We start from the raw sequence: 22,113 nt of genomic DNA, 5'->3' as shown, positions 1-22,113 counted from the left end.
CATCAGGCAGCGGTACTGTCAATGGGAAGGATCCGCCCCACCCTGCAGTTTCCTCCTCACTGCATTGCAGCTGCTGGCACCTGCAGCTGACCCAGGCTGAAATAAAGCCCCCTGAGGGTGAGGCGCCAGGATGCAGCTGGTGCTGCAAGGGGTGAAGAAGGGAGGCTGAGAGAGGGGCCTCCTTGGATCGCATCCTCTCCGCATCTGTGGAACTGGGGCATCTCTGGCTGCAGGACTTGGTGAATTTTAAGTTTCTGGAGGTGTCCTCCTTCCTCCTTAGGGAACAGATCACTGGGATCTCCTCCAAGCTCCTTGTCACCTTGGGGTTGTGCAGAGTGTAGGTGGACGATGGAGAATACAGTTCTGGAAGCTGAATGAAGCACTTGATCCTGCCAGCCCCAGAGGAGTAGAGCAAGTGGAGCTTAATTGAAGGCGGCTGGGTCAGCAAGAGGCTTTAAGCAGTTTTGATGAAACACAGCCAGATGAAATCTACGTCCTGCAGAGGCAGACAAAATACATCAGCTGGCCATCCCAGCCTCTCCCCAATGATAGCCCCAGCGCCCCTGCTGCGCAGTAAGGCACATGCAGGTCCCCACTTTATGAGCTCCTCGTTTGTGACCACCCTGCCCCTCCGCAGCTTGCACTGTCTGGTGGCCAGGGCCCTGGCAATATGCCTGTTCTAAGGGCCGTTAACTAGTAACAGCAGTTATAATCAACAAACCTTGCCCTTCTCCCTCCAATATAAAAACTTCTACTTCCCCTGTTGCCTTATCCCACACCTGTGTTCTAACCCTTGCTTCTAGAACAAGAACCCGAATGACCTCGTGAGTCTTGATTTCTCACTTTGGTGAAGGAAATTCTTGGCAGATGTGCCAATACCTGCTGCAACTGAGCCCTCGCTCCGATGGAGCTATATTTAGGTGCAGGCCATCCTCCTGGATAGAAATGGTTGGCTCTTTGGGAAGATTTCCAGAAAGAGAAAATCTCACTTCCTAGTCAGTCTTTGGATTTATTTTCCTTTTCATCCCTCAAGTCTATCATCTCTTACCCTCTGATTTGCCAGTTTTCACCAAGACAAGGTCGGTCCCCCAACACCTTAACTTCCCTTTCCTGCTGTAAGGGGAGTCAAGAGAAACCCCAGCAAGATCAAGGCTGTGCCCTGAGCGCGCACCAGGGAAGGAAGCCAGAGCCTGCCAAGCCACCCGCACGAGTGGGAGGAAAATCCCGGTATTCCACAGCCCCGCCACTTCACAAATCCAGCTGGCTTCGCATGACGTCATTCCACGGACCCCCGGCTCGACAGCCGCACTTGGTGGGGGGGCACTTGGGCCCGCCTCTCTTTAAATGGCACGCCACGCCTCTTCTTCGGAGTGACCAATCAAATGCTGCCCTTTAGCCCCTCTCCTCCTTTTCCCGCCATCTCGGGCCTGCCGTCCCGACCGGTTCGTCCAATCAGGAGGTCCCGCCAACCCCCGCAGGACAAGGGTGGCGTTCCGCCCTTTAACTCCACCTCGGTCTCTGCGGCGCAGACCAACCCACGCCGCCGGGGCCGAGGCGTGGCCTGCGCTCCCCTCCCCGCGGCCCGGGGCTCGCGGGCTGCCGGGGGAGCGGGCGGCAAGCTGGTCAGGCTGCAGCTGGTGTCGGGGGCGGCGGGTCCTCCCCGAAGTGGCACCCATGGAGCGCCCTGCTGGAGAGGGCCCGGGCCCCAAGGAGCAGCCCCCGGCTCCCTCCGGCGCCCCGGAGCAGCCCCCCGCTGCCCACCCGAAGCCGGGGCCTGGGAGCCCACCTGCCGGCCCTGGCGCGGCGACTGAGGTTCTGGCCGTGCTGACCGCGTTCGGGCGGCGCCTGCTGGTGCTGGTGCCCGTGTACCTGGCCGGGGCGGCGGGGCTCAGCGTGGGCTTCGTGCTCTTCGGCCTCGCCCTCTACCTGGGCTGGCGCCGGGTGCGCGACGAGAAGGAACGGAGCCTGCGGGCGGCGCGGCAGCTGCTGGACGACGAGGAGCGGCTCACGGCACAAACGCTGTACCTGAGCCACCGGGAGCTGCCGGCCTGGGTGAGCGCCCGCCGCGGCCCCTGCTGCGGGACCCCTCGCCCCCTCTGCCTTCCGGGCCGCCGCCCTCCCGGGCGCCCCAGTCGGGACGTTTCCCTCTTTGCTCTCGCGCGGCAGCCGCGTGATGACGAGGCTGGGGGACACCGCCTCCCGGCCTCGGGGATCGCTCGCGCCCTGGGCATCGTGGTCCCCGTTACCCCCTCGGGGTGTCCCCTCGCCTGTCCCAGCCTATTCGAGGAACTTTTTTGCTACTTTCAGACCCGTCGGATTTCCCTTTTGCCTGTTCTGAATCGCCGGGGACGGCCGCGGGGCGCGGTTGGGGTCGCTGGGCCGCTGCGGCTTCTGCTGCCCGCAGGCCGCGCCCTGCCAGCCCCACCCTGTTCCGGCCCCTGGGCTGCTCTGGCGGCACCCAGACCCCGGGCTTTGCGCTCGGCTCGCCTACTGTGGGCGGATGCCTTCTCTTGCGGTTCACAGGAGCAGGACCCGTTACTTGCCCCCTCCCAACACAGGTGTTGGTCTGGAGGGGATGTGGGTTGGGGGATGGCGCGAGAAAGAAGTCAAAAGCTGTGGCCTGCAGACACAAGCCGGGCTGCCCTGGTCCAGAGAGGAGACAGGGTCCCAGGGGACCTGCGGACAGGCAGCTGCTGCTTTCCCTCCACCCCTCATCCTGGCAGCTGATCCCCCCACCCCGCCAAGGCAAAGCGCAAGGAGCTGCACTGCAAGGGAGAAAAGAAACACTAAGAGAAAACACAGCTGGGCCCGATGTCTCTGCCTGTCCCTCCCCAGCCACCTGCTGGTTGTGGACTGCCCGGCCCAATCACCAGGAGGAGGAAGTATAGCTCTTGGGGCAGGGAACCCTCCTTCCACAGCTGGCTGGCCGGCCCCTCCTGAAGGAATGTGCTCCCCTCCTGCCCCAGCAGCTGTGGCTTCACTCCCCTGAGCCATCCAAGGAGTGACCCTGTGTGGTCTGCACCTTGTGAGCTCCCGGAACGAGAAATGCCTCCGTGTGCACTTGTTCTGTGGGGAATGCTCTGGTCTGGGAGGACCACGGCTGGGTATATGTGCACACACTCATCGCTGTCCCTGCCTCCACCCGGCCCCTAGGTCAGCTTTCCAGACGTGGAGAAGGCTGAATGGCTGAACAAGGTGAGGCTCGTTCCCATACCCCAGGGCTGCCAGCCCCAGCCAGGTGCCCCACTCTCTCCAAGAGCCAGGCTTGAGGGGATGGGAGCAGGCCGCTCTCCTACAGTCATCTCCCGCCCCTTCCAGATCGTGGCCCAAGTCTGGCCCTTCCTGGGCCAGTACATGGAGAAGCTTCTGGCTGAAACTGTGGCCCCAGCTGTCCGGGGCTCGAACCCCCACCTGCAGACATTCACCTTTACCCGAGTGGAGCTGGGTGAAAAGGTATGCGGGGGTGTAAGAGGTGGGGGTGAGACAGGAAGCTGCGGCCCAGGGATGGGGTGGCTCCAGGGGCTGAGCCCCTCGCGCTCCTCTGAAGCACCCCTCTTTCCAGCCATTGCGCATCATTGGGGTCAAAGTCCACCCTAGCCAGAGAAAGGACCAGATCCTGCTGGACTTGAATGTCAGGTGACTGCACTCCCCACCCTCCCGCTACCTGTAGTGGGCCTGTCACCCCCCAAATGGCTACCCAACAGTCACCCCTGACTTCCCACCCCCGCCAGCTGGCCAATAAGCCCCTCATTCTCCATTCCCACCCTCACCCCCAGCTATGTAGGTGACGTGCAAATTGATGTGGAGGTGAAGAAATACTTCTGCAAGGCAGGAGTCAAGGGCATGCAGGTACAAGCACAACCAGGTCCCCTGACAGCATGTCAGTGGCTGATCCCAAGGGACAGGACGGGATGAGGGGCTCTGGGGCAGCTGGATGGGGTCTGGCCCTGGAAGGGGCCTCTATCGTCTCTCCAACTACCACTCCCAGTTGCATGGCGTCTTGCGGGTCATTCTTGAGCCACTCCTGGGAGACGTTCCTATCGTGGGTGCCGTGTCAATGTTCTTCATCCGCCGCCCGGTAAGGGCCCACAGCGAGGGATGGTGGGGAGGCAGGGAAGAGGATGGGTGAAGGTAGGCAGGTACAGGGAACAGGGAAGGAATGGGTGAGGAAGCCGCAGGCCCAGGGACTGTGGGTTGGGGGTGACTGGGGTCCAAGGAGCTGTCCTGACACCCCCCCCTCTGCCTGCCCTTACCCTGTAGACCCTGGACATCAACTGGACAGGCATGACCAATCTGCTGGACATCCCGGGCCTCAGGTATTTGGCCTCCCTACCTGGTGTTCTGGGCATGGTTGAGGGTGTCAGGGAGACCCGGCGGTGAGAAGTGCCACCTGTGCTCTGCAGGAGCCTGGCTTTGCAGAGACAGACAGGATAGGAGACACTCCCATACCATGCTGGTCTAGCTTTTGTGGAGGGAACATGCTCTTTGATAGGGAATGAAGAGTGCTCAGGGCACAGCTGATAAAGAGCTGGGGCTAGCAGCGATGAAGGGACCAGGCGAGAATAAACAATCAAAGCAAGGGAGCACTGAGTGGGTTCCTGGGAGAGGACAGCCAGGCCTTGAGGTTCCTGGGGCTGTGGATGCCCACCGTTCTGCCTCCATGCAGCTCGCTGTCCGACAACGTGATTATGGACTCCATTGCTGCCTTCCTAGTGCTGCCCAACCGACTGTTGGTGCCCCTCGTGCCTGACCTGCAGGACGTGGCCCAGCTGCGCTCCCCTCTGCCAAGGGTATGGCCTTCCTGTCAGGTGGATCTTTCTCCCAGGGAATCCTGTGCTGGGTTTCCCATTTTCTTACCCTGAGCCTCCTCACCACCCCAGGGCATTATTCGGGTTCATCTGCTGGCTGCCCGAGGGCTAAGTTCCAAGGACAAGTACGTGAAGGGCCTGATTGAGGGCAAGTCAGACCCCTATGCAATCGTGCGCGTGGGTACCCAGACATTCTCCAGCCGCGTCATTGACGAGGACCTCAACCCCCGCTGGGGGGAGACATACGAGGTGGGGCAAATCCCGGGATGCATGCGGGAGCAGGAGCTGGACAACCGATCCTCTCGGCCACAGCCTGTGAAACCCCTCCCCCTGCCTTCCAGGTAATGGTGCATGAGGTCCCTGGGCAGGAAATCGAGGTGGAGGTGTTTGACAAGGACCCCGACAAAGATGATTTCCTGGGCAGGTGAGAGTCAACCTGGTTAGGGTCTTGAACAGGCTCTGGTGCCTCGGAGACCTCCAGACTTCCGTGTCACTCTCCCCCACTCCACCCACTCACCAAGGTGAAGAGGAGGGCGGGTGGGCAGGCCCAGCACTCTGGGTGGGTCTGTGGCTGCTGACTGCAGCACTTGCCCTTTTCTCGCCCCGCACTCATCTCCCCAGGATGAAGCTGGACGTGGGGAAGGTGTTAGAGGCTGGAGTGCTGGATGAAGTGAGTTGGCAGCAGAGAGGAAGGCGAGGGGCACCAACTGCCTAATGGATGGGGAAGTGGCTGTGGCCCTATCTGATCTCTGCTGCAGCTCACTTTCTCATACTTCTTCCTCCAGTGGTTCCCTCTACAAGGAGGGCAAGGCCAAGTTCACTTGAGGCTAGAATGGCTGTCGCTTTTGCCAGATGCAGATAAGCTGGAGCAGGTAAGCCACATGGGAGGGAGGCAGTGGCTGGACGCATAGGAGACTGGGCCATCAGGGTCTGGTCGTGAGGACTGTCCTCCACTCCCAGGTTCTTCAGTGGAATCGGGGCGTCTCCTCTCAGCCAGAGCCCCCATCAGCTGCCATCCTCGTCGTCTATCTGGACCGCGCCCAGGAGCTTCCTGTGAGTTGGGTTACTGGTGGGGGGTGAAAGGAGAGCCCCAGATGCAACATTCTCACTCCCTCCCTTGCTGAGGGTGCCAGAGCAGTGATGGGGAACCCAGGGGTGCCAGGAGGGGTCTGGGCTGCAGTTCGGGGGGTGATTTCCTTAGAGCTCATCTTCACCCAAACCCCCAAGATAACGACCTCTGCCCTCCGTTCCACAGCTCAAGAAGGGGAACAAGGAACCCAACCCCATGGTGCAGCTGTCCATTCAGGATGTGACCCAGGAGAGTAAGGTAGAACAGCAAGGGGAGGTTCTTGGGGTGGCTTGGAGGGGAGAAATGGTGAGGTGGAGAGTGTGTGCCGCTCACCTTCCCCCTCTGCCCTGTCCATCCACAGACCGTGTACAACACCAGCTGCCCTGTGTGGGAGGCGGCCTTCCGGTTCTTCCTGCAGGACCCTCGGAGCCAGGAGCTCGATGTGCAGGTGAACGCCACGCTCCTGCCCCTCACATCCCGGGTTTGGTTTATTTGTCTTTCTTTCTTATTTGAAAGGTGGAGAAAAGAAGGAGAGACAGAGAGGTCTTCTATTGCTGGTTTAGTCCCCAGATAGCCACAATGGCCACATTGGAACCCATCCAAAGCCAGGAGCCCGGAACTTCTTCTGGGTCTCCCACATGGGTGCAGGGACCTGAGGCTTTGAGCTGTCCTGCTGTTTTCTCAGACCACAAGCAGGGAGCAGGATGGGAAGTGGAGCAGCCGAAACTCAAACGGGCACCCATAAGGGGTGCCAGCACTGGATTAGCCTTCTGAGCCTTGGCATGGCTTCCTTCCTGCCCAAAGTCCCTGTTTTCAGTCTGTCTCTGTAGATGGTCCACTTGTCCAAACAGCTCACCACTGTTCCCCATCTATCTACAGTCAGATGGAGATTATCTATCAAACAAGTGCTTCTGTGGTATGTGGTATGTAAACATTGCCTCAAAAAACTGCTCGGCACTTTAAAGGTTGTAGGTCAGGGTTGTGCATGGTGAGGTGAGCTAAGCTGCTGCTTGTGCAGAAGCATCCCCAAAGGAGACACTGGTTAAAGTCCTGGCTACTCCATTTCAATCCAGCTCCCGCTCATGGGCCTGGGGAGCAGCGGGAGATGGCCTGTGTGCTTGAGCACTGGAGCCCAGTGTCAGCACAGAGCTAATCCTGGCCTGTTTTGCAGATAGGAGATACATGTTAACTGTGGGCTGGTGGAGGTGCTAGGTCAGCTGCTTGAGGCTACCTGCATCCGATGCTTAATCCTTGCTCTGCCTGCTTTCCTTTTTTCCAAGAATGTTTCATTTTTAAAAATATTTATTTATTTTTATTGGAAAGTCCGATATGTGGAGAGGAGAGGCAGAAGAAGATCTTCCATCCGATGATTCACTCCCCAAGTGGCCGCAACAGCTGGAGTGTAGCTGAGCTGATTCAAAGCCAGGAGCCCGGAGCCACCTCTAAGCCCCATGCAGGTGCAGGGTCCCAAGGCTTTGGGCCATCCTTGACCGTTTTCCCAGGCCACAAGCAGGGAGTTGAATCAGAAATGGAACAGCCAGGACTAGAACCAATGCCTGTATAGGATTCCAGAGCGAGCAAGGCAAAGACTTTAGCCTATAGGCCACTGCGCAGGGCCCTGTTTATGACTTTTGAAAGGTTTTATTTTTATTTAAAAAAGTTATAGAGAAGGAGAGACAGATCTACTTGCTGGTTCATTCCCTAAATGGCCGCAGCTGAGACGATTCTAAGCCAGGAGCTTCTTGGTCACCCAGGTGGGTGCAAGGGCCCAAGGACACAGGACATCCTTCACTGCTTTCCCAGGTCATAGGGAGTTGGATCAGAAGGAAAGTGCATGGGACTTGAATCAGCACCCATGTGGGTTGCTGGCACTTGCAGGGGGGAGATTAGTCCGTTGAGTCACCACACTGACTACAAATACTTTTTCATTTTTTAAAAAGATGCATTTGAGGGGCGTGGTGTGATAGGATAGTGGTTAAGGGCCTCACCTTGAACGTGCTGGGATCCCATATGGGCGCCGGTTCTAATACCGGCAGCCCTGCTTCCCAGCTCCCTGCTTGTGGCCTGGGAATGCAGTCAAGGATGGCCCAAAGCCTTGGGACCCTGCACCCGTGTGGCAGACCCGGAAGAGCTCCTGGCTCCTGGCTTCGGATTGGCTCAGCTCCAGCCGTTGTAGCCACTTGGGGAGTGAATCAGCGGACAGAAGATCTTCCTCTCTGTCTCTCCTCTCTATCTGCCTTTCCAATAAAAAATAAATACATCTTTTTTTTTTTTTTTAAGATTTATCTATTTGAAAGGTAGAGACACTCGCAAAATGGCCACAGTGGCTTACGCTGGGCTGATCTAGAGCTCAGCATCGGCCAGGTTTGCCATGTGGGTACAGGAGACCAAGGACTCGGTTCATCTTTTGCTTTCTTGGGCACATTAGCAGGGAGCTGAGTCAAACTTGAATGGATCACCACTGTAGCTGGTAGGTTTGCTCACCATGCTGCACTAAGATTTAATTTAAATGAAGTATTTTTTATTGGAAAGGCAGAGTTACAGAGAGAGGAGGCAAGACTACTCCCCAAATGGCTGCCTGGCCAGGGCTGGACCGGACCAAAGCCAGGAGCTTCCTCCAGGTCTCCCATGTGGGTGCAGGGGCCCAAAGCCTGGAAATATCTTCTGCTGCCTTCCCAGGCCCTTGCTAGGGGTCTGAATTGGAACTGGAGCCTCCAGGACTCACATGGACGTCTGTGTAGGATGCTGCCACTGCAGACAGAGGCTTAGTGTGCTATGTCACAACACTGGCCTCAGCTATTTATTTTTAGATTTTAATTATTACTATTGGAAAATCAGATTTGAAGAGAAGGAGGGATAGATTTTTCATCCGCTGGTTCACTCCCCAAGTGGCCACAATGGCTGGAGCTAAGCCAGTCTAAAGCCAAGGACCAGGAGCTTTTTCCATGTCTCTCAAGTGAGTGCAGGGTCCCAAGGCTTTGGGCCATGTTCAGCTGCTTTCCCAGGCCACAAGCAGGGAGCTGGATGGGAAGCAGGTCTGCTGATACAAACCAATGCCTGGGCCTGGTGTAGTATCCTAGTAGCTAAAGTCCTCATCTTGCATGTCCCAGGACATGAACCAGCATCAATTGAGATCCCAGTACATACAAGCTGAGGACTTTAGCTACTAGGCTACCGCACCTAGGCCCAGGGAGTGTTTTTGTCCTGGCTGTTCCACTTCCCATCCAGCTCCTTGCTTGGCCTGGGAAAGTAGTGGAGGGCAGCCCAAAACCTTGGGACCCTGCACCCACATGGGAGACCCGGCAGAAGCTCCTGGCTTTGGATGGGTTCTGATGTGGCCATTGTGGATATTTGGGCAGTAAACCAGTGGTGGAAGATCTTTGTCTCTTCTAAGTTTTACCTGCTTTTCCAATTAAAAGAAAATGATTTAAAAAAGAAAAAGAGTTGAGGGCCTAGTGCAATAGCGTAGTGGCTAAAGGCCTTGCCTTGAATACGCTGGGATCCCTTATGGGTGCCAATTCTAATTCCAGCGGCCCTGCTTACTATCCAGCTCCCTGCTTGTGCCCTGGAAAAGCAGTCGAGGATGGCCCACAGCTTTGTGACCCTTCTAACCCTAACCCTAACCTGTGTGGGAGACTCGGAAGAGGCTCCTGGCTCCTGGCTTCAGATTGACTCAGTTCTGGCCGTTGCGCTCACTTGGGGAGTGAACCATCAGACAGAAGATCTTCCTCTCTCTCCTCCTCTTTGTATATCTGCCTTTCCAATAAATAAGTAAATAAGCCTTTTTTTTTTAAAGATTTATTTTTATTATTTTTTCATTGGAAAGGCGGATATACAGAGAGGAGAGACAGAGAGGAAGGTCTTCCGTCCGATGATTCACTCCCCAAGTGAGTGCAACGGGCCGATACTATGCCGATCCGAAGCCAGGAGCCTCTTCTGGGTCTCCCACGCGGGTGCAGGGTCCCAAAGCTTTGGGCCGTCCTCGACTGCTTTCCCGGGTCACAGGCAGGGAGCTGAAAGGGAAGCGGGGCTGCCGGGATTAGAACCGGCGCCCATATGGGATCCCGGGCGTGCAAGGCGAGGACTTAACCACTTGCCCCACGGCGCCGGGCCCAATAAACCTTTTTTTAAAAAGTTGAAACAGAGATCTTCCATCCATTGGTTCATTCCCCAAATGCCCGTAATAATCAAGGCTGGGCCAGACAAATAATTGGGAATTCTATCTATGTCTCCTGACTCAAATTGGCATTCATATGGAATATTGATACTGCCAGTAGAAGCTTAATACATTGGGCTGTGATATCAGCTCCACAAATGAATAGATTTTAAATGGGGAGAGGAGGAGCAAAGGTGGATGAGTGGGCAGCGGGCTGTGGAGACAGTACAGAACAGAGGGAGCTGTGGTCGGGCTGCCATCTCTCTGTTCCCCATAGGTCAAGGACGACTCCAGGGCCCTGACGTTAGGGGCCCTGACCCTGCCCCTGGCTCGCCTGCTGACCGCCCCTGAACTCACCCTGGACCAGTGGTTCCAGCTCAGCAGCTCTGGCCCCAACTCCAGACTCTACATGAAGCTGGTCATGAGGGTATGGGAATGCAGAAGTGCCGAGGGTGAGACAGGCCCCTGGGTGCCTTTGGTGGAAGGAATGGGAACTGGCATGTGAGTTGGTGTGTGTACAAGTCCCTTGAGACACGCAACAATGCCCAGTGACCTGAATCTGACTGCAGAAAGTATGTGCAAGTTGGGTTAGGTTGGGAACCTTCTAAAGTCTGACCTGGACAGGGACCTGGGCTCAAAGGCAGCGCCCCGGGCCCCCTGCCTGCCGATGGCTTATCACTTCCCTGGGATTCCAAGCTCACATTCCCCTTCCCAGATCTTATACCTGGATTCAGCAGAAGTCTGTTTCCCCGCTGGGCCAGGCACTCCTGGTGCTTGGGACCCTGACAGTGAGAGCCCACAGACGGGCAGCAGCGTGGACGCCCCACCTCGGCCCTGCCACACCACTCCTGACAGCAACTTTGGGATGGAGGTGAGTTTGTGTGCCCCAGGTGTACAAGGTCTGCTTCCAGGCCAGTCCTGCCTAAGGTCCCTTGTTCCGACGGCCATCCCATGGTTATCTGTCCCTCTCACAGAATGTGCTTCGGATCCACGTGTTAGAGGCCCAGGACCTGATTGCCAAAGACCGTTTCCTGGGGGGCTTGGTGAAGGGAAAATCTGATCCCTACATCAAACTGAGGCTGGCGGGCCGAACCTTCCGGAGCCATGTTGTCCGTGAAGATCTCAATCCTCGCTGGAATGAAATTTTTGAGGTCAGAATTAAGGCAGATCCTCTCAGGTCTACCCCATTTCACCCCCGAACTTCAAAAGTGGTCCAGAAACTGTTGGCTTTCATGAACTAAGGGTCAGTCACCAGGCTCAAAGGCAGGAGTCCTCTTTCTCTCCCACCAGGTGATTGTCACATCGATTCCAGGCCAAGAGCTAGAGGTCGAGGTCTTTGACAAGGACTTGGACAAGGACGACTTCCTGGGCCGGTGAGGGGCTGGAACTCCTGGTGGGTGGGGCCTGCAGAGGCCATGGAGCCTGGGGCCTTGGGGAGAGATGCGTGGTCCTGTCTTAATCTTTCCTCCTGTGCAGGTGTAAAGTGAGCCTTACCGCGGTCCTCAACAATGGCTTCCTGGATGAGGTAAGTGGCAGGCCCTCCAGACCACCACCCAGACCTCTCGCTCCTAGCTCCCCTGCCCGACACCCTGAGGCCTCACCTACCTGCTTCCACAGTGGCTGACCCTGGAGGATGTCCCGTCCGGCCGCCTGCACTTGCGCCTGGAGCGTCTGACCCTCCATTCCACTGCTGCTGAGTTAGAGGAGGTGAGGAAGGAAGCTGGAGGGGAGGGGAGAGGCAAAGGCAGGGCAAGGGGGCAGGGCGAGCTCCTAGCTCAGCGTTCAAGGCACCCACCAGGCCCCATGCCCCAGGTGTTGCAGGTGAACAGCTTGATCCAGACGCAGAAGAGTGGCGAGCTGGCGGCGGCCCTGCTGTCGGTGTACCTGGAGCGGGCAGAGGACCTACCAGTGAGACGCCTCCCTGGCCCTTCCCCACCTGCCCTGTGTTTGGAATTGCAGGCAGCCCCTCTCTTTATCCAAGGCAGTGTTTGGGAGGGAAAGGCGTGTTCACTGACACTGGAGACACGGGCATTTGTGAGGGGGGAGCTGCCTAACTGCAGCCAAGTGGACGACTAACACAGTTTTCCTTTCCTAGCTCCGAAAAGGGACAAAGCCTCCCAGCTCTTATGCTATTCTCACTGTGGGAGACATTTCTCATAAGACCAAGGTACCAGGGGACACAGCAGGGCTGGGGATGGAAAGGATGGAGGAGGGAGTGTGGAGACCAAGTGCTGATCCTCCCCTCCCCACCAGACTGTGTCGCAGACTCCAGCCCCAGTCTGGGATGAGACTGCCTCCTTCCTCATCAGGAGACCACACACTGAGAGCCTGGAGGTGCAGGTACCACACACCCATTCTCCCAGGATGCTGTCCCTGCCAAGGGCAAGGCACTGACCCAGTCACAGGGCACTCCGAGAAGAGACAGGCTGCTGACCTCAGTGGAGCTACTCTGTTCTGGAGGGAAGATAACCAGAGCTTACTCTGAGAATGACCCCAGAGGCGCTGTGGGGAGGAGGGAGAGGTTTCACAGACCTCGGGAATGAGGAAGTACTTTTTTTTTTTAATATTTATTTATGTTTATTGGAAAGTCAGAGAGGAGGAGAGACAGAGAGGAAGATCTTCCATCAGATGATTCACTCCCCAAGTGGTCACAATGGCTGAAGCTGCACCAATTCGAAGTCTGAGCCGATTCTGGGTCTCCCATGCAGGTGCAGGGTCCCAAGGCTTTGGGCCGTCGTTGACTGCTTTCCCAGGCCACAAGCAGGGAGCTGGAAGGGATTAGAACCAGTGCCAATATGGGATCCTGGCGCATGCAAGCCAAGGACTTTAGCCACTAGACTACCATGCCAGGCCATAAAATAATTTTTCTTTTTTTGTAAAGAAAAGATTCAATTTGTTTTAATTTTTAAAAAAGATTTATTTGTTATATTTTTTTATTGGAAAGGCAGATATACAGAGAGGACAGACAGGAAGATCTTCTGTCTGTTGATTTACTCCCCAAGTGGCCACAACAGCTGGAGCTCAGCCAATCCAAAGCCAGGAACCTGGAGCCGCCTCCAAGTCTCCCACATGGGTGCACATTCCCAAGGCCTTGGGCCCTCCTTGACTACCTTCCCAGCAGGGACCTGGATGGGAAGCAGGGCCACCGGGACTAGAACCGGCACCCATATGGGATCCTGGTGTGTTCAAGGTGAAGACTTTAGCCACTACACTATTGTGCCAGGCCCGCCATAAAATAATTCTAAGAATTTTACTTGAAAGACAGTTACACAGAGGAAGAGAGGAATTTTCCATCCACTTGTTCAGTCCTCAAGTGGCCAGGACAGGGCCAAGTTAAAGGTGGGAACCAGAAGTTTCATCCAGGCTCTCCCACATGGGTTCAGGGGCCCAAGCACTTGGGCCATCCTCACTGCTTCCCCAGGCACATTAGCAAGGAGCTGGACAGGAGGTGGAGCAGCTGGGACTTAAACCTGTGCCCACAGTGATATTGGCACTGCCAGTGGCAACTTTACCCTCTAAACCCAACACTGGCCCCAGTAAATAAGCCTTAGAGAAAACAGACTTTCACCAAGGGAAATTTTTCCCCAGAACCAAGCACTCAGGCCTTGAGTACCAGGGTGAAGCGAGTTCCTGATGTACCTGCTCTGGATGGCAATCCTCTTGCCCACAGGTCCGCGGAGAAGGGACTGGTGCGCTGGGCTCGCTCTCTCTGCCCCTCTCGGAGCTCCTTGGGGCTGACCGGCTCTGCGTGGACCGCTGGTTCGTACTTGCCAATGGGCAGGGGCAGGTGCTGCTGAGAGCACAGCTCAGGGTAAGTGCCCAGATGGCAGCAGGCTGAGTGGCTCAGCCAAGAAAGCTGTGGGACTGGACTGTCCAACTCATGGCACTTGATTGGCCCCCCAGATCCTGGTGTCCCAGCATTCTGGAGTGGAAGCTCACAGCCACAGCCAAAGCCACAGCTCCTCGTCTCTGAGTGAGGAGCCCGAGCTCCTGGCAGGACCCTCTCTTGTCACCTCCTCAGGCCCAGAGCTGCGGCAACGCCTGACACATGGAGACAGGTAGAGACTGGGACAGAAAACGGGCCGGGGCTGGGATGGAAACTGTGAGCTGCAGGCTCTGTAGCTCTAGCTTCTCCTAGACCTGTGTCCCCGTCTCTGTCAGCCCCACAGAGATGCCCGTTGGGCCACTGGGCCAGGTGAAGCTGACGGTGTGGTACCACAGCGAGGAGCGCAAGCTGGTCAGCCTGGTACACAGCTGCCGGTGAGGCCAGCTCCCCTCCACTGTCCGTCATCCCTTCCTATGTGACCTCCCCCATGCTGGTGTAGGGCATGACCTTGTCCCCAACCTCCTACTGGTATAGGGCCCTGCGGCAGAATAGTCGGGACCTGCCGGACCCCTATGTGTCACTATCACTACTGCCAGACAAGAACCGTGCCACCAAGAGGAAAACATCCCAGAAGAAAAAGACCTTGAACCCAGAATTCACTGAGCGGTGAGGCAGCTCTGTCCCTGTGGGGAGGGCCAGGACCAGTGAGGGCTACAAGGGCCCAGACCCTGACGTCTAGGCCTTCCCTAGGTTTGAGTGGGAAGTACCCCTGGAGGAGGCCCTCAGGCGGAAGCTGGATGTCTCAGTGAAGTCCACCTCCTCCTTCATGTCAAGAGAGCGAGAGCTGCTGGGGAAGGTGCGAAGGCGGGGCGGGCAGGCTGACGGGGAGTCCACAGTTGCAGCCCCTGTAAAGGAGGAAGCCTTCCCCTCATTCCCTACACCCATCCCGGGGGGTACTCTAAAGGTGACCCCATCACCTTAGCAACGGTTTGGACCCAGGAGTTAAGTGGTGATGGAGCATGATCTTAGAGATAATGATCTCCCCTCACCCACACAGGTGCAACTGGATCTGGCGGAGATGGACCTTACCCAGGGCGCTGCCCAGTGGTGAGTGGGCAGGAAGGGGTGTGGTTCTGGGGCAGAAGGAAACCCAGCCCCAAGGAGGGAAAGACAGGGTGGGTGCAGTCTGAGCTGAGAACTGAAATCTCCCTTTTATTGGTTCATTCCCTAAATGCCTGCAATAGCTAAGTCTGGGGCCATAGCCAGAACTCCATCTACATCCCCAAGTGGGTGGCGGGGACCCAGTACTGGAGCAATCGGCTGCCTCCCAGGGGGCACTGTAGCAGGAGGATGGGATCAAAAGGGAAGCCAAGTCTTAAACCCAGGCCTCTGATACCAGAGAGGGATCTCACCATCTGAACTGTTGTTGTTGTTTAAGATTTACTTATTTATTTTTAAAAGATTTATTTCATTTTTATTGCAAAGTCAGATATATATAGAAAGGAGAGACAGAGAGGAAGACCCTCCGTCAGATGGTGCACTCCCCAAGTAACCGCAATGGCACGTGCTGCACCGATCCGAAGCCAGGAGCCAGGAACTTCTTCCAGGTCCCCCATGCGGGTGTAGGGTCCCAAGGCCTTGGGCCGTCCTTGACTGCTTTCCCAGGCCACAAGCAGGGAGCTGAATGGGAAGTGGGGCGCCTATATGGGATCCTGGCACGTACAAGGTGAGGTCTTTAGCCACTAGGCCACAGCGCCGGGCTCAGCATCTTAACTGCTAAACCAGCACCAGAGTTGGCCCCTTGGCTTAAGCCCAGCTGCTCCACTCTGAGCCAGCTCCCTGCTAATGCATCTGGGAAAGCAGCAGATGGCCTAAGTGCTGGGGCCTCTGCACTCGTGTGGGAGGACTAGGAAGGAGCTACTGGCTACACTGCAGCCACTGTCCCTCCCTCTTCCTAACTCAGACACCTCTGTCAGCTGTGCCTGAGCCCTGTCCCCTTGCTTCCACAGGTATGACCTGACAGATGACAAGAGCAACTCCTAGGGGTCACTACTGAGCAGATCGACCTGTTCTTGCCTTGCCTTGCTGCATCACCACCTCAATGCGATGAGCCGAACGCTAGGGCCCCAGGGGCTGAGCCTGCGCCTGTGGCCTCCCAGGCCCACAACACAGCCTCTGCCTGACCAAAGAGAAAGACTGTTTGCCAACTTTCACTGCATGGCCTTGTCCCTCCTGGCTCTGGAGCAGAGCCTGAGCTGGCCAGTTCCCGCTCTGCCTGCGCAGTTCCCCTCCTTCCAACTCCTCAGGGCCTCTTACCTGTGCCTGGCCGCTGGTGGCACTAGCAGCGGCATTAGCTTATGCCAAATTTTGGAAAGTTGTTTTGTTTAGCTAGATGGCCACCATCCTCCCTACCATGAGCAGGAAGAGAGGATAAAGATGTGTGTTGGTGAGGCGGCTCAAATCCCAAGCTGTGAGCCCCTTCGGACTGCTGTCCAGCAATTTGGTCCCCTTTTCCTCAGACCTGTCCTGGAAGTGATGGCCAGGCAGCCCCTGATGGACCCTGGCCTTGGGGACACTGTGGGCTTGCTCCCACCTCCCTCCCAGTCATGAGAAGTCTCGGGGCCCCAGGTGCTGGCGTGCAGGAATTGCCAAGGACCCAGACAGCAGGCCTACTTTTTGTCCAAGTGCCTAGGCTGCAAACTCCCCATACCAGTCTTATATTCTTAGTTTTGCACCAACTCTGCCAGTCCACTGTATCTTATATATTAAAGACATGATACTCAAACTTGCCCGGCTTTTTTCTTGAGAAAAGGGAATTCAACGGACTCACCATTCATTCCATCTGTCCAAAGCGTGGCTTTCCGTACTTCAGCCAGCAGACCATGTTAATGATCAAGGCCAACTGGGCCACAGTCACCAACGAGGTGGGTTTCCTGAGCACTCAGGCAAGGGTACTGGTGTGTTTCAGGAGAAAGTCACAGGTCACAGGGGTAAGGGCCTTCCCAACTCTCGCTCCTGGGTGAGGTTCTAGGGAGAGAGAGCACTCGGATCCACCCAGGGGTCAAGGCCTCTCACGCCATCAGGTGTGCTGGGCCACGTCCAGAAGGGGTCAGGCCCCCATGGCCAGGCAGTTAGCTGCTCCCTGAGGAGCCGTGTGCCACCTGTCCTCACCATCAGAGGGAGGCTCAGCTCATCCAGAATTTGCTGCCAAACCCCAGTCGCTATGACAGGAGCCAAGGGGGAGCTCCTGGCAGCCTCCCAGGGACATCTGCATCTTCCCCGAATTACAGAATCAATTCCAAGATGCTGTTTACAGACACGGGTGACCAAGGGGAAGGAACTAAGCTCAGAGCCACAAGTTACCAGGATTCAGGTTTTTAAAAAATACTGCCCAGCTTTTAAGGCAGGGTGACAGAGAGAAACAAATCTTCCATCCACTGGCTCAGCCCCCAAATGCCCACACCTGGGGTTGAGCCAGACTGAAGCCAGGAGCCTGGATATCGGTCTCCCATGGGGAAGGCGGGGACCCAAGGACTTAGGCCATTGTGTGCAGCCAACCAAGTGTATTAGAAAAATAGTAAGTATAGGCAGGACTTAATCCCAAGCACTGACTTTCCAATAAAAATAATAATAATAAATCTATCCACAGATTCACTTCCCAAGTGTCTGCAACATCTGGGGCTGGGCCAGACCAAAGCCAGGTGCCAGCAACTCCATCCAGGGCTCATAATGGTGCCAACCACTTAGGTCGTGCTCCATGCCCCACCCCACTGGCTTATCAAGTAGCTGAAACAAGGTAAAACCAGGGGCCTGGGCGTGATAGCCTAGTGGCTAAATCCTCACCTTTCACACAGGGATCCTATATGAGCACCTGTTTGTGTCCTGGGTGCTCCACCTCCTATCTGGTTCCCTGCTTGTGATGTGGGAACAGTGCAGGATGGCCCAACACCTTAGGACCTTGCACCCACTTAAGAGACCCAGAAGAAGCTCCTGGTTTCTGGCTTCAGGTCAGCACAGCTCTGGCCACTGTGGCCACCCAGGGAGTGAACCAGCAGACAGAAGATCTTTCTGTGTCTCTTTCTCTGTAAATCTGCCTTTCCAATAAAAATAAAATGAATTTTTAAAAAAGATTTATTTTTTATTGCAAAGTCAGATATACAGAGAGGAGGAGAGACAGAGAGGAAGACCCTCCGTCCGATGATTCACTCCCCAAGTGACCACAATGGCCGGTCCCGTGCCGAACCAAAGCCAGGAGCCAGGAACCAACTCCAGGTCTCCCACATGGGTGCAGGGACCCAAGGCTTTGGGCCGTTGTTGACTGCTTTCCCAGGCCACAAGCAGGGAGCTGGATAGGAAGTGGAGCTGCCGGGATTAGAACTGGCGCCCATATGGGATCCCGGCATGTTCAAGGCGAGGACTCTAGCCACTAGGCCACACCACCGGGCCCCAAAACGAATCTTTTTAAGAAAAAAAAGTAAAGCCAGGACTTTAGTCCAGGCTCTCTGATAGTGAATGCAGGTGTCCAAAGTGGGGTCTTAACCACTGTGCCAAACCTCACCTACTGCCTGCACTGCTAGCATCCCACATGGGCGCTGGCTCACATCCCAGCTGCTCTACTTCCAATCTCACCACCTGCTGATGTTGTTAAATCTGGTCACAAATTGGAGTCATTTTGATTCGGGCCTGCTTAAGTCTGCTAGCCTGTTCCTTATGCCTCTGTACAAAATACTTTGCCAGTTTCCTGCTTTTTGGTCAGATCGCACGGAGTAACATGCCCTGCCAGCAACCCTCTGTTCCAGGAATCAATATTGTGATTTATTCACCCACTGTTGCTATAACTGCCTCCTGTGGCTGGCCAACTCACCTGGTTCTCATAGCTGCATAACTATAGAAATGATGAAATAGTTATAACAATAGTTATAACTAAATAACTATAGTTATAACGATTTCCATAGAAATCGTTGTAACCCTCACTGTGGGATCACTCTCCAAAGGAAAGCCTGTTTACCTGCCGCCTCAATAAACTTTGCTGCTTACAGAGCAGTCTGGACTTCACCCCTTGGAGAGAGGCTTACGCTGGACACAACATATCTGGGTAAAGCAGTGGAGGTGGCCCAGCTGCTTGGGCCCCTGCACCCACAAGGGAGACCTGGCAGAACTGCGGGCTCCTGCCTTTACCCTGACACAGCCCTGGCTGTTGTAGCCATCTAGGGAGTAGACCAATACACGGAAGAGCTCTCTGACTCTCCCTTTTTCTGTAGCTTTGCTTTTCGGATAAATAAATCTTAACAAGTATCAGATGCTACTGCCTAACTTTACTCCTCCAGAATCCTAGGGGGAAATTACAAAATAAATAAATAAATAAAACAAAACCACAGGACTGGGTAGAATTTGTGGTGTGGTAAATTAAGTCACTGCTCAGGATGCCCACATCTCATACTGGTGTGCCAGTTCGAGTCCCAGCTACTCCACCTCCCATCCAAATTCCAATTACTACATCCATGGATGCATTAGAAGACAGAGTGCTTGGGTTCGGACAACAACATGAGACCCGGATGGAGCTCCTGGCCCTGGCTGTTGCAGACAATTAAGGGGTGTATCAGTAGAAACATCTGTCTCACCCACCCCTCCTCCCCCGACCCTACTACTCTGCTTTTTCTTTCCAATTTATTTTTATTGGAAAGGCAGATATACAAAGAAGAGGAGAGAGAGGAAAATCTTCTGTCCGATGATTCACTCCCCAATCAGCCACTGCAAAGGCAAGAGCTGAGCTGATCTGAAGCCTGGAGCCTGGAGCTTCTCCTGGTTCTCCCACGTGAGTACAGAGTCCCAAGGCTTTGGACCATCCTTGAATGCTTTCCCAGGCCACAAGCAGGGAGCTGGATGGGAAGCAGGGCTGCTGGGATTAGAACCAGCACCCATATGGGATCCCTGTTCGTGCAATTAGCCACTAGGTTACCTACCGCACCAGGCCTTTTTTTAATAAAAGATTTATTTATTTATTTTTAAATGAGAAAGTCAAATTTACAGAGAAAAGTTAATACAGAGAGAAAGATCTGTCTGCTGGTTCACTCCCCAAGCTGCCACAACAGCTGGAGCTGAGCTGATCTGAAGCCAGGAGCCAGGAGCTTCTTCTGGGTCTCCCATGTAGGTGCCGGGCCCCAGCCTTTGGACCATCCTCTACCTCTTTCCCAGGCCACAGGGAGGTAGATGGAAGGGAAATGGAGCAGCGGGATACGAACTGGCACCCATATGGGATTCCAGCACATGCAAAGTGAAGATTTAGTCACTAGGTTATTGCACTGGACCCACCGCTCTGCTTTTCAAGCAAATAAATAAGTCACACAGCCTAGAGGAACTCTGCCCAACCATTAGATACTGGGCATATAGCCCATGGCCTGTCGCCTTCAAACAAACAACCAGAAATTCCGCTGTGTTCCATTTTAAGAAACACATTTGACCTAGTTTATCACATTAAGTAATTACATTTCCAGAAAACTAGAAACAGGGCATTCATCCTCCCATCACAGAAGTTCCTCTTTCCTGACTTTTTCAAGTTCAGAATACAAAAGGGAAGAGAGGGCCCGGCGGCGTGGCAGCCTAGTGGCTAAAGTCCTCACCTTGTACACGCCAGGATCCCATATGGGCACCAGTTCTAATCCCGGCAGCTCCACTTCCCATTCAGCTCCCTGCTTGTGGCCTGGGAAAGCAGTCAACAACGGCCCAAAGCCTTGGGTCCCTGCACCCATGTGGGAGACCTGGAGTTGGTTCCTGGCTCCTGGCTTTGGTTCGGCACGGGACCGGCCATTGTGGTCACTTGGGGAGTGAATCATCGGACGGAGGGTCTTCCTCTCTGTCTCTCCTCCTCTCTGTATATCTGACTTTGCAATAAAAATGAAATAAATCTTTAAAAAAAAAAAAAAAAGACAAAAGGGGGGGGAGAAAGAGCCCAGCACAGTAGCCTAGTGGCTAAAGCCCTTGCCTTGACGTGCCAGGATCCCATATGGGCACCGGTTTGTGTCCCAGTGGCCCCACTTCCGATCCAGCTCCATGCTTGTGGCCTGGGAAAGCAGTTGAGGGCGGCCCAAAGCCTTGGGAACCTGCATCCATGTGGGAGACCACGAGGAAGCTCTTGGCTCCTGGCTTCAGATCAACTCAGCTCCAGTAATTGCTGGCACTTGGGGAGTGAACCAGCAGATTGATAATCACCTATATGTAAAGTAAAGCACTGTCAGACATTGTTGCGCTTACCAATACAAAGATAAAACAAATTAAGGGTCAGTGTTCACATAAATGAAACATGTTTCTGTTATTGGTTATTAGAACAGCTGACCTTTGCCACCAACACCCACCTCCCCACCCCCAATGCCTTGCAACACACACACAGGCAGTCCTGGCTGCACACAGGCACCATGTCACTGATATGTGCCATAATACCCTCTTGGAATGCGGCTTTATTGGACCAAACCATGTGCTGTAGTTAACTGGGTGTGGTTTCTCTCCCAAAGGCCATCTCCCCTCTTTCCTCCATACACACCCTCAGGGTGTTCCCAGAGGCAACAGACAGTCCTAGGCAATCAGGCAGTTAAACACCATCCTCTGCTACACACTCACTTTTGCAGTTTTTACTGCAACTTGGCAGAACTCAGGCCTACCTCTGGTTAACAAAATGTAAAGGGGATGGGCCAGTACAGTAGTGTAGCAAGCTAATCTACTCTGTGGTGCTCATATGCCATTTGAGTTTCCAGTTCTTGTCCCAGAGAGATTTTTGTTACTTTCAACTCCTTAAGAACATACTCCTCAAATCCAATGATCTTCACCTCACTACCCTGTCAACCCTCCATCCCAAGAACCATTAACTTGTTTACAAAAAAAAAAAAAAAAAAAAAAAAAGTGGGAGTAGGGGGAACGTAGGGAGATGGTGCCAGTCAAGGCTCAACATCCCAGGTGGGCATCGGTTCATGTCCCAGATGCTCTACTTCCCATCCAATTTCTTGTGGCCTGGGAAAGCAGTGGAGGATGGCCAAAAGACTTGGGACACTGCACCCACATGAGAGACCCACAAGTTCCTGGCTCATGGTTTTGTATTACCACCTATCCGACCATTGAGGCTTCTTGTGGAGTGAACCAGTGGACAGAAGATCTCCTTTTCTCTATACATTTATTTTTCCAAAAAATAAAATAAATCTTTAAAAATAGTTAAGAATAAAGCTGTGGTTACCTGTTTGTTTGGCAGTTTATTCTCTGTACTTGC

General features: G+C 54.7%; 1 protein-coding gene across 1 annotated transcript; it reads left to right on the top strand.

Annotated features, from left to right (window-relative positions):
- Positions 1-1,624: 1,624 nt before the first annotated feature.
- On the top strand, positions 1,625-16,644 carry ESYT1 (extended synaptotagmin 1). The gene is made up of 31 exons (XM_040983912.1): positions 1,625-2,052; positions 3,154-3,195; positions 3,319-3,453; positions 3,563-3,636; positions 3,777-3,849; positions 3,989-4,078; positions 4,261-4,316; positions 4,667-4,790; positions 4,881-5,057; positions 5,150-5,232; positions 5,430-5,478; positions 5,594-5,680; positions 5,769-5,861; positions 6,064-6,135; positions 6,239-6,325; positions 10,311-10,460; positions 10,749-10,904; positions 11,008-11,184; positions 11,324-11,406; positions 11,510-11,558; positions 11,651-11,740; positions 11,846-11,941; positions 12,129-12,200; positions 12,287-12,373; positions 13,704-13,844; positions 13,937-14,091; positions 14,195-14,293; positions 14,394-14,525; positions 14,610-14,715; positions 14,917-14,966; positions 15,869-16,644. The coding sequence occupies exons 1-31, from the start codon at positions 1,675-1,677 to the stop codon at positions 15,900-15,902; spliced, it is 3,297 nt and encodes a 1,098-aa protein (XP_040839846.1). The 5' UTR covers positions 1,625-1,674; the 3' UTR covers positions 15,903-16,644.
- Positions 16,645-22,113: the final 5,469 nt, after the last annotated feature.

This window comes from Ochotona curzoniae, unplaced genomic scaffold (assembly GCF_017591425.1).
Source record: "Ochotona curzoniae isolate NIBS_2020 unplaced genomic scaffold, NIBS_Ocur_1.0 contig_1014, whole genome shotgun sequence".
NCBI classification, from domain to species: domain Eukaryota; kingdom Metazoa; phylum Chordata; class Mammalia; order Lagomorpha; family Ochotonidae; genus Ochotona; species Ochotona curzoniae.
The sequence above is the reverse complement of the archived record's forward strand: the minus strand, read 5'-3'. Positions and strand labels throughout refer to the sequence as shown.

Coding starts and splice junctions, on each gene's coding strand:
- ESYT1 (XM_040983912.1), top strand. CDS start 1,675: ATGGAGCGCCCTGCTGGAGAGGGCCCGGGCCCCAAGGAGCAGCCCCCG. Junction 6,136..6,238: donor ATGTGACCCAGGAGAGTAAG/GTAGAACAGCAA, acceptor GTCCATCCACAG/ACCGTGTACAACACCAGCTG. Junction 12,201..12,286: donor ACATTTCTCATAAGACCAAG/GTACCAGGGGAC, acceptor CCTCCCCACCAG/ACTGTGTCGCAGACTCCAGC.